This window comes from Natrix helvetica, assembly GCF_964273705.1.
Source record: "Natrix helvetica genome assembly, chromosome: 6".
In the NCBI taxonomy this organism is placed as follows: domain Eukaryota; kingdom Metazoa; phylum Chordata; class Lepidosauria; order Squamata; family Natricidae; genus Natrix; species Natrix helvetica.
The window spans coordinates 76,367,601-76,383,194 of record NC_138553.1 but is presented as its reverse complement, the minus strand read 5'-3'; the positions used below and the strand labels follow the sequence as shown (position 1 = coordinate 76,383,194).

The 15,594-nt window shown below is 45.0% G+C and overlaps 1 protein-coding gene and 1 long non-coding RNA gene across 2 annotated transcripts in view; both read right to left on the bottom strand.

Moving 5' to 3' along the window:
• Positions 1 to 2,846: 2,846 nt before the first annotated feature.
• On the bottom strand, positions 2,847 to 15,149 carry CREBL2 (cAMP responsive element binding protein like 2). The gene is made up of 4 exons (XM_081958049.1): positions 14,998 to 15,149; positions 9,232 to 9,429; positions 6,707 to 6,854; positions 2,847 to 5,192 (listed from the first exon to the last, which is right to left on the bottom strand). The coding sequence occupies exons 1-4, from the start codon at positions 15,010 to 15,012 to the stop codon at positions 5,188 to 5,190; spliced, it is 366 nt and encodes a 121-aa protein (XP_081814175.1). The 5' UTR covers positions 15,013 to 15,149; the 3' UTR covers positions 2,847 to 5,187.
• Positions 2,847 to 15,594, bottom strand: part of LOC309394640 — a 253,769-nt gene continuing 241,021 nt past the window's right edge. Inside the window, exon 2 of the long non-coding RNA XR_014175761.1 lies at positions 2,847 to 3,452. This is a non-coding gene — a long non-coding RNA (uncharacterized lncRNA). The remainder of the gene's footprint in view (positions 3,453 to 15,594) is intronic.

Sequence of the window (15,594 nt, the reverse complement as noted above, 5' to 3'; positions counted from 1 at the left end):
TAATCCCATCCCCCTGAGAACTCTATTATGTAAAGGGACTGGCTTGGGCATCTTAATGGTCCATTGACAAAGGGGATGGGCAGGAAGTTGCAGGGAGCTACTCTGTCTTTAAAACATGTTTCTTCCTTTTCACATCCAGGGAAATATTCTGCCTTTTCAATATTTCCTGGGATATTTCATTTTTCTGGGAGAGGGCTGGGTGATAACTTCCTACAGGAGAAAGAAGCAGCAAAAGTAAAAGTGGCTCAATGGCTAAGACGCTGAGCTTGTCGATCAGAAAGCTCAGCCGTTCAGTGGTTCAAACCCCTAGCGCTGCATAACGGAGTGAGCTCTCGTTACATGTCCCAGCTTCTAGCAGTTCGAAAGCACGTAAAGAATGCAAGTAGGAAAATAGGAACCACCTTTGGTGGGAAGGTAACAGCATTCCATGCACCTTCTCCGTTTAGTCCTGCCGGCCACATGACCAGGGAGACGTCTTCGGACAGCGCTGGCTCTTTCGGCTTTGAAACGGAGATGAGCACCGCCCCCTAGAGTCGGGAACGACTAGCACGCAGGGGCGAGGGAACCTTTGCCTTTAGAAGCGAAAGTGGGAACCATGTCCTGGGACTTTATGTGTGCAATTTTTATCACCACTGCATCTTGTGCATTTAGACACTTCTGTGAGCATTTTTGGAGAACTCTTGCGGCAGGTTGACCAAGGAGGTTGACCAAGAGGTCAAGAAGCAGGTTTGTGGCACAAACATCACACTCATCAGTATGTCGTTGAGGAAATGAATCGTGAAATGTGCAGCAAATTACTCGTGTCATTTTGTGCCGCTACGTCGCGATGTGGATATCGCTCATCCAGTCTATAGATAATCCGCGGAAGACAATATCACGTACCTTCAGCAATACGTACCAATTTGGGCTGTGCTCCAATTGGAAGATTCCATTCAGGATCAGATGGAGGAATTAAAAGCTCAAATTTACTTTGGATTTATTTTCAAGCCTCCTCATTCTACCCAGCAACCCAAATCTGAACCAACCCCAAATACCATTTGAAATCAGTAAACAGCTGCATTATTGCAAGTGTAATGTTCACTTGATGAAACGGGCTTGGCCAGAAAAGTCAGTATTTTTGCCAAATTCCCAAGATTTTTAAAGGGGGGGGGGGGGAGTCAAGGCAATTAAGCAGCTTTTTCTTGTCCTTTACACAGACCCCAGATCCAGCTTCTGAAGTCTCCAGGAGTCAGTCTCCGATTGAAGGAAACACTCCAGGTCTTCATCCAAACACCCATTACCATAAGAGACTGCAAGGTGTGAATCACAGACCTTCCGTCTGTGTAACACAAATATTTGTAACGTTCTAGGCTGCTGTAGGTCCTTGGTGCTGTAGGCCTGCTTAGGTTTAAAATGAGGCAATCTTCTCCTCGTGTCCCAAAGGTGCTTTTTTTTCAAGAGGCAACTGGACTTTCTGGTTGTTCTTTGAAGACTTTTCACTCCTCATCCAGAGTTGAAGAAGCTTCTCTGGATGAGAAGAGAAATGTCTTCAAAGAAAAACCAGAAAGTCCAGTTGCTTCTTGAAAAAAAAGCACCTTGGGGACAACAGTGATCTGGTTGACTTGGGAATTCTCCATAGCTCTTGTGTAACTGGCAGCTTCACATGCAGGGTGGATTTTACTTAAATCACATCGATTTAAATCACGATTTAAATCATTAATAAAAAGGCTTGATTTAAATCAACTCGATTTAAATCGTAATTTTTAAAGAGCAGATATCATCTCTGCTCCCCCTCGGACCTGCTGTTGACTCACCGACAGTCCCAATATTGCAGATTATACAGCCTCATGCTACATAACGAAGCTCCGTCTCATGCTGAATAAACTAAATTACTAAGGTATCTTAAATAGAAAACTAACTTTAGAGAAAATTTTAATCCAAAAAAATACATTTGATAAAAATTAAAAAATCCAATTTAAATTTTAAAAAAACTGATGATAGATAGATAGATAGATAGATAGATAGATAGATAGATGATAGATAGATACCGTATTTTTCGGAGTATAACACACCTTTTTCCTTTAAAAAAGAGGGTGAAAATCTGGGTGCGTCTTATACACTGAATATAGCATTTTTGGCTTCCCGAAACCCAGCCCCTTTGCAAAAATGGCTGTGCATAGCCTTTAGGAGGCTTCCAGGGTACTCCTTCCAGGGCAAAAATGAGCAAAAAATGGGCCATTTTTAGGAGGTCTGCAGAGTGCCAAAACTTTTTTTTTTTAATTTGCCTCTTCAAAATCTTGGTGTGTCTTATACTCTGATGCGTCTTATTCTCCGAAAAATACTAGATAGATAGATAAACAGACAGATAGGATATAGAGAGATAGATATAGAAATAGATGGATGGATGGATGGATGGATGGATGGATGGATGGATAGATAGATGATAGATAGATAGATAGATAGATAGATAGATAGATAGATAGATAGATAGATAGAGAGGGGGGGAGAGAGAGAGAGAGAGAGAGAGAGACAGACAGATTTTTATCCACCCTGCTCACATGCCTATCCAAAGGCCCCAAAGAGCAGCAAAAGACAGAAATCTCTATCAGACCTTCTGGAAATGCTAGGAGCAGAGTTTATTCAACCTCAGCAATTTTAAGGGTGTCTGGACTTCAAGTCCCAGAAAACCCCAGCCAGCAAAATGCTGGCTAGGGGTTTCTGGGAGTTGAAGTCCCCATATCTTAAAATTCTCTAAAAGGCTAAGAAACATCGAGATCGGGGATTAAGCCCTGGCTTTGAAAAGTTAAGGCCAGCGTTCTCAAAAGCCTCGCATTCCCAAAGAGATTCGCAAAGGAAAAATTCACTGCTTCTTTGAGGTTTTACAAATACTGCAATTTATTGTTTATTCCTTTTAGCGGCTGGACAGCAGCCTTGCGTCATAGTGTGAAGAAGGTTGCACATTTTACCCATAAGATGACTGAAAAATCACAATCTTCCATACAGAAAAGGAAGCTTTCATTAAAACAGTTTTGTTTTAATACATATAAACAAAGTACGTTCGCTGTTCGGTTTTTTTTTCTGCGCTGCTGGGTTTGGACGTTTCTGACATGATGGGTCGAGTCCTACTTCAACCCTCTGCCAGTAACCCTTTTAATAAAGGACAGCGAACGCGTTGTTACATCCGTTTTAATACAAAAGGGCAGACTTTGGTCTCACGATCATTTAACTGTTTTTGTCCCCTGCAGCCAAAAATACGCACAGCGTTAGGTTGCAAGTTGCCAATATTATTCCCTTCTCAACACTCAATACTATAAAACATCCTGGATGCTACAGATGCCTTTCTCCACAAATTCTCATGTCCTTCTTTTTTATATCCAAAGCAGACAATGTGGTCTGTAACCAAGAGAGAGAAGGGCAAGGAAATGGGCAAGCTGCTTCTGTCTCCCTCTTTCTCTAGCCCAGGGATCAGCAACCTGTGTGGCTCTGGAGCAGCATGTGGCTCTTTTATCCCTCTGCTGCGGCACCCAGTCGCCGGTCGGCTCCACAATTGATAGGGCTTTCGGTTAGGACAGATAGAGGACAAAGGACGCTGCGCTAGGAGGAGACTCTATGGTGGGGGAACTGGACTTCCTGTCAGCTCCACAATTGATAGGGCTTTCGGTTAGGACAGGTAGAGGAAAAAGGACACCGCGCTAGGAGGAGACTCTATGGTGGGGGAAATGGACTTCCGGTCGGCTCCAGAATTGAACGGGGTGGGGTGGGGGTGGGGGTGGCTTCCGGTTAGGACCTTTGTGGCTCTTTTGAGTGTTTAAGGTTGCCAACCTCTGCTCTAGCCAGCTAGGTGGGTTATCTTCCTTACCAAACTTCTCCACGACTCCATTGAGGGCGGGGGGGGAAGGGGGGGAGTGAAAAAACACCACCAAGGCTACAATGATTTTGACTCATCAACTCCTATTAATAAGCAGTCTAAAGCAAAGACGTAATCATGCAAGTTTAGAAAATATAATGTTCACCCTCGATCCGTTTGCCGCTGAAGACTTATTTCGCCGCTGCTCAAATGACCAACTCGCCTAGTTTGATGGAGACTTGAATTTAGCATTGAACTTAATCCCAATGGTCAACTCAATCCAACTCAAGGGATGGTTGTGTGCTAAGACAGCGTCATCACAAGAGGCACCTGGGACACGACACACCACAAGCGTGGTGATCTGTGCGTGCAGCTGCAACTGAAGAGGGGTTGCTTGGCCCAAGAGTCCCACGGTTGCAACCTCACCCATCCTAACAACCCAAACCAATATCTTCACCCCTTTCTGCAGGCAGGGCACCCTGGCTTAGGTACCTAATCTTACGACTGAGATGACATGGGGGTCAAGGATGTCACCATTCACAAGTTGCAAGCCTAAACTCCACTAGTTCAGAAACGTCAGAAGGAAAAGGAGGAGGCGACATACCGGCCACCTACAGCAAAGTATTATCAGCATGTTCTATACTGGTATTTTTCAAACTGGACTGCTTAAGGTCTGTGGACTTCGACTCCCAGAATTCTCATCGATGGCCATTCTGATTGGGGAATTCTAGGAGTTGGAAGTCCAAGCGGCTTAAAATGGCCCAGTTTGAAAAAAAAAACCTCATATATATCTACATATATATATATATATCTACATCCAATGCAAAATGCTATCAAGTGAATAATAAACTCTACTTCTCTATCTGTATCTTCCTTAAATAAACACTAAATACAGTTAATAATGAAAACAAAATCAAAAGCATAATTAGAGGCCTTAACCCAACAAAGGAGAGTTTGGTGACCCAATCCCACGGGGGGGGGGGGAGGTCTTCCCCCTTTTTCTCAGCCACTTCTACCCACAAAATCAACCCCAGAGTATTGGAATAGATTTGGGATCGATGCAATCTTGGGCCTTTCCCTTCTCTGCTTCAAGCAGATATTCCTGCAGACACAGGGATGCTGTGTTTTTTTTTTTTTTAATTAAATCAAACGGATCAAAAGGATTTTACTTCCTGCCCTCTTGCTTTTGGCCTCGTTTTGAAAGCCTGCTGAAACTCCCACTGCATTTGCAGTTGACATTGCAGAAGGATGGGCAAACTTCACTCCAAGTCCGTAGATTACTCCTTTTTAAAAAAAAATAAAAATCATCTTGGTTTTTGTTTTGTTTTTAAATATGGACTTCAGTCTGCTTGGACTGACCTTCACCCTGGAAGAGAAAAGAAACATGTTTTACATTAGAGTTTTATGTGCTCAGACCCCCGATTCTGCCAAGCGGGTTTGTTTGTTTTTTATTTACAACCAACTAAAATATGTACTGGGCGCAATCCTTGCCGGAGAATCGGTGCATGGGGTGGAAGTTAAAGGGAAGGAGCCCAGCACCTGGGATGTTGGCTTTTGCTCAGACCCAGATCCAGCTGTCAGGCCTGGAAGACATCTTTTGCATTGGGCCTTCCGGCCTGCCACATTTAATGCAGTGGGAAAATGGGAGGGGGGATTATATGGAGTATCGGAGATACATAGTCTAAATAACATTCCTTTCTCAGAGAGTCAAGGACATCTTGCCCTGCGCCTGGAGGTTCTGAGCTAGGCTTCCCAAGAGCATGAAGCAAACTCCTGGTCCCGACAAAACCCCTTTTATTAATTGACTGTGAATTGTGCTCTTTCACATCCAGCAAAGTTTTTCAAGGGAGGATTTACAGTCACGGACCTTATCTGCAAAACCTGGCAAGGAGTCTCGGAGAATCACGAACCAATTAAGCAAACTAATTGTCTCCTGCTAACTCCACTCCCCTTTCGCTCCTCTTTTATTTCCTCTGGGAGGGGCCATTCACCGTCCACCTGTGGCCTCACTCCCAAGTCAACCCTTGTTCCTTAGCTGTTCTCTTCTCCTGGCAGCTCTGTGCATGCGCGCACTGGGAACAGGCTCCATCTGTTCTTCTGCCCCACTGATCTCTGACTCTGAAGGCAGCTGATAACTGTCAGACAGCTCTGGCCTCCTCTCTGCCTCCGACGCAGAGCCCTCATCAGAGCCTTCCCCAGACTTCAGGACTGGCCCATGTTCCGCCCCAACCTCCTCAGTGTCCGAATCTGCTGCCAGCTGGCAGGCCACAACACTGGAGGGGTATAATTGGGAAGCATCTCCAGTTGGGATGGTTCCTGATTGGACCATGTGATGGACATGTAGGTGCTGGGCAGGGGCTTGGACTTTCTTTTGGGTGGGGAAAACCTGGAAGCTTTCAGATTCGGGTTTTCCCAGATGTGCCAATATGACATCTCTAATAAAGTGGAACTTTGAGGAACTTCAAGCCTTGGAGTCTTATTTCGTTGAGGGGTGTTACTTGCAACGCTGGTGCAGGAGGCTGACTAGGCCACGCCCACCATGGCCACACCCACCCAGCAACGGGGCAGTGAACCCGTTGCTGCAATTTTTGAAGCCCACCCCTGGCCATAAGTATCTTTTGTTCAGGGTGGGGTGTCTACTGCTGGTTCTCAAGACGCGAAGGAGGTCTGGGAAGAGCTCCAACCTCAGCCAGACCCCTGATCTAAGCAGCCTTTCTCCTTTGACCACGGATGGATGGCAGCCACAGGACAACCATCTCCTGGGAACCAGATCGTGGCAGGTTTTTTTTCTTTCTTCTTTTTTCTGCCCCCACCCCACCCCCCTGCCTGCTTCTGTTCCCGGCCGTGACGAAGAGAAGAATTGCATAAACTGGAGCTTACGGGAACTGTGGCTGTTGGCGTCACTCTTTACGGCTCTGGCCATCTTGCCTACGGTCTGCTGAGGCTTGCTTTGCTCTTCTCCGCTCAGGAGGGCTTTAATTTCGGAGGGGATTTTTCCTTGGTCCATTGCCATGCACCACTGCTTGTACTGAAAGAGAAAGAGGCAACACAAAGACGTCGTTAAATCGTATCCCAAGGTTTTAGGACGTTCCCGACATTTATTGACATTTACAATACTATGTATGTAAAAAAAAAAGATCATATTAAGTATGTTTTCTTTAAATGCAATTCCAAGAAAATGTATGATTATATTTGAAAGAGACAGTACCTGGAAAATACATTGCACCTCGCCGGAAATGGAAATTTATATATTATAAGGAAAGGAGAAAGATGAAAGGGAAGGGAAGGGAAGGGAAGGGAAGTGGTGAGGAGAGGAGAGAAGAGAAGAGAAGAGAAGAGAAGAGAAGAGAAGAGAAGAGAAGAGAAGAGAAGAGAAGGAAGAGAGGGAAGTGGAATAGAAGGGAGCGGGGCGGAAGAGAGGAGAGAAAAGTCAAGGGAAGAGAAGGAAGGAGAAGGAAGAAGAGGGAAGTAGAGAGGGGAAAGGAGAGAAGGAAATGGACGAGAGGGGAGGAGTAAGAGAGAGGGGAGGAGAGGGAAGTGGAGAAGAGGGGAGAGGAGAAGAGAGGAGAAGGAAGAACGGGAGAGAGATTAATATATAGAATGTTATGGTGCAACTATGAAAATAATGCCTATAACTATTGTTGTACAACATTATGCATTTAAAAAAGTCTATAAATGTACGATTAAGAGAATATTTGTTATAATCAGGGTGTATAAAACTATGTATATACATAAAAAGGACTGGATACAGCCAGCACACTGCCATTGCAAAACTGGCAATGTGATGTATTATAAAGAAAAATGTACAATAAAAATATTCATTTAGAAAAAGAGAGAGAGAGAAAGACGCAACGCCAAAATAAACGTTAAATTGTATCCCAAGGTTTTCGAATGTGGAGGTTCACGACATTTATTGATCCTGCGCTTTGGAATAAATTACAGATCTGCCTAAATCAATCCAGGTTTCGGCATTTTGCACAGCCTCATGAGCCTCTAAGAGCTAGACTCCAGCAAGGATTCAATATAGGTAGTCCTCAACTTACGACCACAATTGAGCCCAGAATATCTGTCACGAAGTGAGATGTTTGTTAAGTGAGTTTTGCCCCATTTTATGAACTTTCCTGCCACCGTTGCACAGTGAATCAATGCACTTGTCCCAAAGGTGCTTTTTTTTCAAGGGGCAACTGGGACTTTCTTGTTTTCCTTTGAAGACGTTTCCCTTCTCATCCAAGAAGCTTCTTCAGCTCTGACCGGATGGTCGGGAATGGAAGGATTTATCCTCCTTGCAGACAGCTGGACATTTTCATCTGAGTGATGCAAACTCAGGTAACATAGATACGCCATATACTGCCAGGAGGCCTTAAATGATTCTCTAAAAGGAGGCAAATGTTGTTTTGGATATTCCTCCCCAACTTCCTCACTGTCCGAATCTGCTGCCAGCTCTACAATGGGACTCCATCAGCATGAACCTTGAGCCCATCAGTCCTCTATGACTACATATATGCATTGTTACCTATGATTACGTGCATTGAAAGTTTGCTGGTGTGACACCTGGCAAGATCTTTGTTTGGGGAAATAGCAATAGTACTTAGACTTATATAGAGCTTCACAGTGCTTTACAGCCCTCTCTAAGCGGTTTACAGAGTCAGCCTATTGCCCCTCAACAATCTGGGTCCTCATTTTACCCACCTCGGAAGGATGGAAGGCTGAGTCAACCTTGAGCCTGGTGGGATTTGAATTGCCAAATTGTAGGCAGCCAGCAGTCAGCAGAAATAGCCTGCAGTAAAGGTAAAGATTCCCCTCGCACGTATGTGCTAGTCGTTCCCGACTCTAGGGGGCGGTGCTCATCTCAGTTTCAAAGCCGAAGAGCCAGCGCTGTCTGAAGACGTCTCCGTGGTCATGTGGCCGGCATGACTCAACGCCAAAGGCGCACAGAACTCTGTTACCTTCCCACCAAAGGCGGTCCCTATTTTTCTTCTTGCATTTTTTCGAACGGCTAGGTTGGCAGAAGCTGGGACAAATCATGGGAGCTCACTCCGTTACGCGGCGCTCGGGATTCGAACCGCCGAACTGCCGACCGTTCCGATCAACACGCTCAGCGTCTTAGCTACTGAGCCACCGGGTCCCTGCAGCCAGCAGTCAGCAGAAGAAGCCTGCAGTACTGCCCTCTGACCACTGGGCCACCACGGCTCAATCAACCGTCGGTGGATTGTGGGTAACCCCGGGAGCCAAAATATGCAGGAAGACCCTGCAGGAATAATGGGGAATGTCAGCTACCCCGACATCAGCTGGGAATGAAGCTCCCCCGGGCGACCAACTGCACCTCAAGTCGGAAAACTCAGGAACTCTAAAAAAAAAAAAACGTGGGGGAAAGGCAAAAGGGAACCCAGAAAAGGAGGAATTACCATGTCTAGTTCTTCTCTAAGAGCACAGATGGCTCTTTCGCGGCTCGACACCAGCTCTTCCAGATATTGGTACCTCAGTTTCTTCCGCGCTCTGCACTCCCTCGCGCTCTGCCGGCTCCTCTCGAGTTTGGCTTTCAAATCTATTTTAGCTGGTTTACGCCCCCGTTTGCCTGGTTTCTTCACTTTGCCACCAGCTACCTGGGGGGGTGGGGGGGTGGGAGGGAGAAACAAAATCTGTCGTGAAGGATGTAGCAGACTGGTTCCTCTGGACAGACCGCTATGGGGGGAAAAAAGAGCATTAGACATCAATTGTTCTGACCGAGGCTTCCCAAGAGCATGAAACAAACTCTTTGTCCCGACAAAAACCCCTTTTATTCATTGACTGCGAATTCTGTTCGTTCCCATCCAGCAAAGTCTTTCGAGGGAGGATTTACGGTCACAGGCCTTATTTGCAACTAAAGGGACTTATTATTTGCAACTAAAATGACCATGCCGTCAGGACCGTGTAGCTTTTAATAAGAGCCTAATTCTGTACAACCCCACAACTCTTTAGAAATCTGCTAATTATACTGTGCAAGTCATTCATTCATTCATATCTTTGGAAGAGAAATCGGAAGAGGAGAAAAGAGTGAAAAAGTGAGGCTGTGATAGAAGTTGGGCAGGAAAGTCAAGATGGAGTCAACAAGTATGAGAAAGAAGCTGTTCTGTCCGAGGCTTCCCAAGAGAATGACGCAAACTCCTGGTCCCGACAAAAAACCCTTTTATTAATTTACTGTGAATTCTGCTCCTTCACATCTAGCAAAGTCTTTCAAGGGAGGATTTACAGTCACAGATCTTATCTGGCTTGGAGAGCTGCCAGGCCGATACCTGCAAAACTTGGCAAGGATTCTCGGAGAGTCACGAACCAATTAAGCGAACTAACAGTCTCCTGCAAACTCCACTCCCCTTTCGCTCCTCTTTTATTTCCTCTGGGAGGGGCCATTCATCGTCCACCTGTGGCCTTACTCCCAAGTGGACCTCTGTTCTTCTCCAGCTGTTAGTCTGCCTGCCTGATGTCTGACTCTGAAGGCAGCTGATAACTGTCAGACGGCCCTGGCCCCATCTCTGCCTCCGACACAGAGCCCTCATCAGAGCCTTCCCCAGACTCCAGGACTGGCCCATGTTTCTCCCCAACCTCCTCACTGTGCGAATCTGCTGGCCACAACACCAACTGTGAGGGAGACAAATTTGAGAAGGCTAGCGATAAGCCAGCCTTGCCTGAAACCACGAACCTTTTATTCCAGTTTAATCTAGACTAGTATTTCTCCATCTCAGCAACTCTTAAGCTCTGTCAACTTGAATTCGCAGAATTCCCATGAGCCTTGGTGGCGCAGTGGTTAGAGCGCAGTACTGCAGGTTACTGCAATTTGGCAGTTCGAATCTCGCCGGGCTCAAGGTTGACTCAGCCTTCCGTCCTTCCGAGGTGGGTAAAATGAGGACCCAGATTGTTGAGGGGCAATAGGCTGACTCTGTAAACCGCTTAGAGAGGGCTACCAAGCACATACATAAGTGCTTTATAAGTGGTAGAGAAGTCTACGTACTATTGCTATAGCTATTCCCTAGCTGACTGAGGAAGTTGTTGAGATTGAAAACGTCTTGGTCTCTAGACCAACACTTTAAATTTATTTTTTAAAAAAATCTGCCCCTTTCATTTGACATCCAGAGAACAAATGTGGCATCGTGAAGATTCTAAATAAAATGATTGATCCTTGTAAGTGTTGGCAGGCAGGAACTGGACTCTTCCTTTCCCTTGTAGGAAGAATCCTAGAAGTTTTGTTTATTTATGATTGTTTATACTGCTTCCTAGTCACTATATAAGGAAGAACGGCTTTGTAGGAAAAGAACTATTTCAATAAATAACGAACTTTTAGGAATAAGTTGATTCATATACATCCTGAATCAGGGTACTGAAATAAAGGCATGGGAGAACTTGGAAGTTATTCTCACTGTAGTTTATTATTTTTTTAATTCCTAATTGTCTCCAAAACCGAGTACTAGAAAAAACAGATTTAAAAGTTTGATGTAAAGGCTGCATGTAAGTATTAAAACAGTTATTGACTTTACAATCACTCCACATTACAAAATGCTGTTGTTTATTAATACACAAATACCAGAGGTAGGTTTCTGCGAGTTCGCCCTGGATTGGTAGTGAACCGGTAGTGGCGGTGGCTGGAGGCTCCGCCCACCTGCCTGGACGCTTCTGCGCATGCACAGAAGGGTTGCGCCCGCTCAGGTACGCACACAAGCAAGCCAGTAGTAAAAATAATTCAAAACCACCACTGACGAATACGTATCTGAGAATTCAAAACAATGACAGTAATCAAAGCCACAAAATTATTTTGCGCCATTCACTTAGCAAATACGATTGTTTTTAAAATGCCACATAATCATTTGCACTTCTAAAAGTTATAATTCTGCTTAATTAATTAGGACAAACACTTTTTTAAAAAAAAAATCTACCTATTACGATATATGATCCCACTTTTTCAGAGAGAAACCAGCCTGAAGATTTTTGTTTCATTGTTTTACATAAACCTTTAAATTTTCTTTACTATTGAAATCTCTCGCCATATTCCATTCTGTTCTCAAGAAAACTGCATAAATGTTTATAAGCGTTATGAATTCACGAGGAATACTTTTAAACTTTAGAACACTGATTGATTAGAATATTGATTAGAAAAGTCAGCTTTAGATATTGAAGTGCATACACGATCCAATTAGCCTGTAATAAATAGATGAAATGATTTTAATTGTAAGTATGTATACACACATGTTTACGTGTGTGTGTGTGTGTGTGTGTGTGTGTGTGTGTGTGTGTGTGTGTTCCAGTGTAACTCTGGAACGCCTCGAGCAATTTCAACCAAACTTGGTACACTTACTCTCTGGAGAAAAATATTGTGGGGGTAAGACACCCTTAAAATCCCTCGGAGTGTGTGTTCTGTTAACATACAGCCTGTTGTGCCTTCAAATGGCTTCTACTGTACTGCTGTAAAATGGCTTCTACTGTACTGCTGTAAAATGGCTTCTACTGTACTGCCGTAAAATGGCTTCTACTATACAGTGCAGTGGAGTTGCCATGGTAACGGCTTCACAGTACTCCACAAGGGAGCTCCCTCTGGTAAGGGGGAAAATCCAACATTAGAAATTACGTTTGGTCCGAACATTTTTCCCTTATAAATAAATTCCTGGGCAACGGTGAGCTATCGGCTAGTGTACATATATTTCCAAGGCAAATTATTACATAGCTAGTACAGACAGAAATCAGCAGGCAAGGAAGATAAGACGACCTGACAATGGCTAAGAACAGAGACGTTTTTAAAAAAGAGACAGAGGGGCTCATTCTGGCTGCACAAGGCCAAGCCTTAACGAACAAATGTATACAAAGCCAGCAAATTCCCCCTCTTTGCAAAGGAGAAGAAATAGTGGACGGCCTAGTTAGCTGCTGCAAGAAGATTGCACAGACTGTTTGCAAACAATGGCACGGCAAAGTAGCAACAAGGATGCACGGGAAGATCTGCAATAAAACCATTTCCCTGCAAGCAAGAACTGACGGGGCCATAAAATAGAGAATGTAAGCTGCTCTGGGGATTTTAGAATTCAGACAGACGAGCACCTGCCAGGTAATACCCAAATCCTAACAATTGCCAATAAGAAAGACAAAAAAGTGTGGACATTGGATGTGGAGAAAAGCAGAATAATACAATAGCAGAGTTGGAAAGGACCTTGGAGGTCTTCTAGTCCAACCCCCTGCCTAGGCAGGAAACCCTATACCGTTCCAGACAGATGGCTATCCAACATCTTCTTAAAGACTTCCAGTGCTGGGGCATTCACAACTTCTGGAGGCAATTTCTGTTCCACTGATTAATTGTTCTAACTGTCAGGAAATTTCTCCTCAGTTCTAAGTTGCTTCTCTCCTTGATTAGTTTCCACCCATTGCTTCTTGTTCTACCCTCAATAGAATAGAAGTGAAAGAATTGGAGAAAGTCACAAAACAAACAGACCTGCAAACAGAAGTAGAAGGACAATGGCAAAAGAAAGGAAGGGTACCGTAGTACCAATACAGGTAGTCTTCGACTTACGACCACAATAGAGACTCAAATTTACATTGTTAAGTGAGACATTTGTTAAGTGAATTTTGCCCCGTTTTTTACGACTTTTTCAGGCGCAGTTCTTAAGGGAATCATTGCAGTGGTTAAGTTAGTAGCACGGTTATTAAGTGAACCCAGCTTCCCCGTTGATTTTGGGGCTGTTCACATGACCCCGGGACACTGCAATCGTCATAAGTATGAGTCAGTTGCCAAACATCCAAATTTAGAGCATGTGACCAGAGGGAGGCTGCAACCGTCATTAAGTGTGAAAAAGGGTCACAGGTCATTTTTGTCAGTGCCGTTATAACTTTAAGCGGTCACTAAACGGACTGTTGGAAGCGGAGGACTACCTGTAAATAATAGGCATGCTGGGTGCAATCCAAAACATCTGGCGCATCATTGGAAGACAACAAAATTGCCGTCAGTCAATTGCAGAAGGCAGTTTTATTTAGAACAGCTTCCATCCTACAATAGCCTTAACACTATCAAACATCTGCCTATCTCGGATACTTGGGAAGGACTGGCAAAGTGGATAAAAAATGCAAAATCCAGCCAAAACATCTGGCTGACTGGAACCAACCATCAAAGTAACCTGCCACCTGAGCAGGGGCAGACTCTGTTGACCTCTGTGTGAAGTCTGAATGGTTAAAAGCATGATTGGTCCCTGGATGGGAGACCACCAGGAAATCAAAGATGCATTTTGAAAGAAAGGAAGGGCGGCCCAAAGGGCCTTTACTTGGGGCCAAGGATGCTGCACAATTACATCTTCTAACTCACACTAGGAGTTTTTAAGAAGATGTTGGGCAACCATTTGTCTGAAGTGGTATAAGGTTTCCTGCCTAAGCAGGGGGTTGGACTAGAAGACCTCCAAGGTCCCTTCCAAATCTGTTATTCTATTCTATTCTATTCCTAATCCTTCTATTTCTAATACTTATCCTATCCTATCCTATTGCTATTCCATTGCTATTGCTATTCCTATTGCTATTCCCATTCAATTCTAATTCTATCCTATCCTATGCTATTGCTATTCCCATTCCCAATTCCATTCCATTCCAATTCCAATTCTTATCCTATCCTATCCTATGCCATTGCCATTGCCATTGCCATTCCAATTCTAATTCCAATTCTATTCCAATGTCTATCCAACATCTTTCTATGAGAATACCTGGAGGAAATATTCATCTATTTTAAAAGTAGGGAATTATTTTTTTTTCCAAGGGGAAAAATTGTAATCCAAGGGGGAAAGTCATAGGAAAAGGGCCAAAATGCATCTTCTTAGCACACAAAGCCACTCCTTTCATGGGGAAATATCCCCAGGGGTGATTGGAAGAAAAGCCCCTTAGCAGTTCACAAGGCGGGGCTAATCCCATTGAGTCCTGGGACAAGGCACCACCAAGAAATCCCAGGGCTGACTAAGAGGAGGCAGACGAGCTGGCCCTTCCCTTACTTCATTTATTTCGGAACATTTACATCATAAATCCCAGCATGAAGGCCCAGGGCTGGTCAAAACTGAGGCCGGGCGCTTGGGGACGGTTTGGATGGGAGACCACGAAGAAAACCCAGGTCCAAAGCACCCCGGAAGAAGGGCGGCCAACCTCCCGAAGCCCCGCCCCCCGTGAGCCCCTCCCAACCTACTCACTTTGCTTTCGTCCATCAGGCCGCTGGGAGGGTCTCCGCCGCCGCCGCCGCCGCCGCCGCCGCCCGCTAATCTGGATCCGGGCTCCGAGGAGAGCGGTGCGCTCCATCCATGGTAGGCCGCCGGCTGCTTCCCGTATCCAGGACGCGGCCGCCCCGAGCATCTCGGGAAGTGTAGTTCCTCCCCCCTCCCCTCCTCGGCCAGAAAGAGGAGGGCACTTCCGCCAATGGACTACAGCTCCCAGGAAGCATCAGCAAGCGGCCGTGAATGACGTAAAAGTTGGAGGCCCCGGGAGTGCTTCCCGACGAAAGGAGTCCGGGAAGAAGAGCGACGGACTGTAGACTCACTAATGCACGGCCATAGATCTAGATGAGTATAGAACGATTGAAGAAAAGCATCGCTCGCGGGCTCCAAGACTTGATAGGACAATCTGGTCTAGAATAAGCGGATCCCACCTCACTGCTCTAAAAGAGGAAAGACCCCAACAGTTTGTTTACCCAAACAGTTTGTTTACAACACTTGCTGCCGTGGCTTAGAGGTGGAGCTCTCTCCTCACAATCAGGAGGCTGTGCGTTCGATCTTAGGTAAAAACAGATGTAC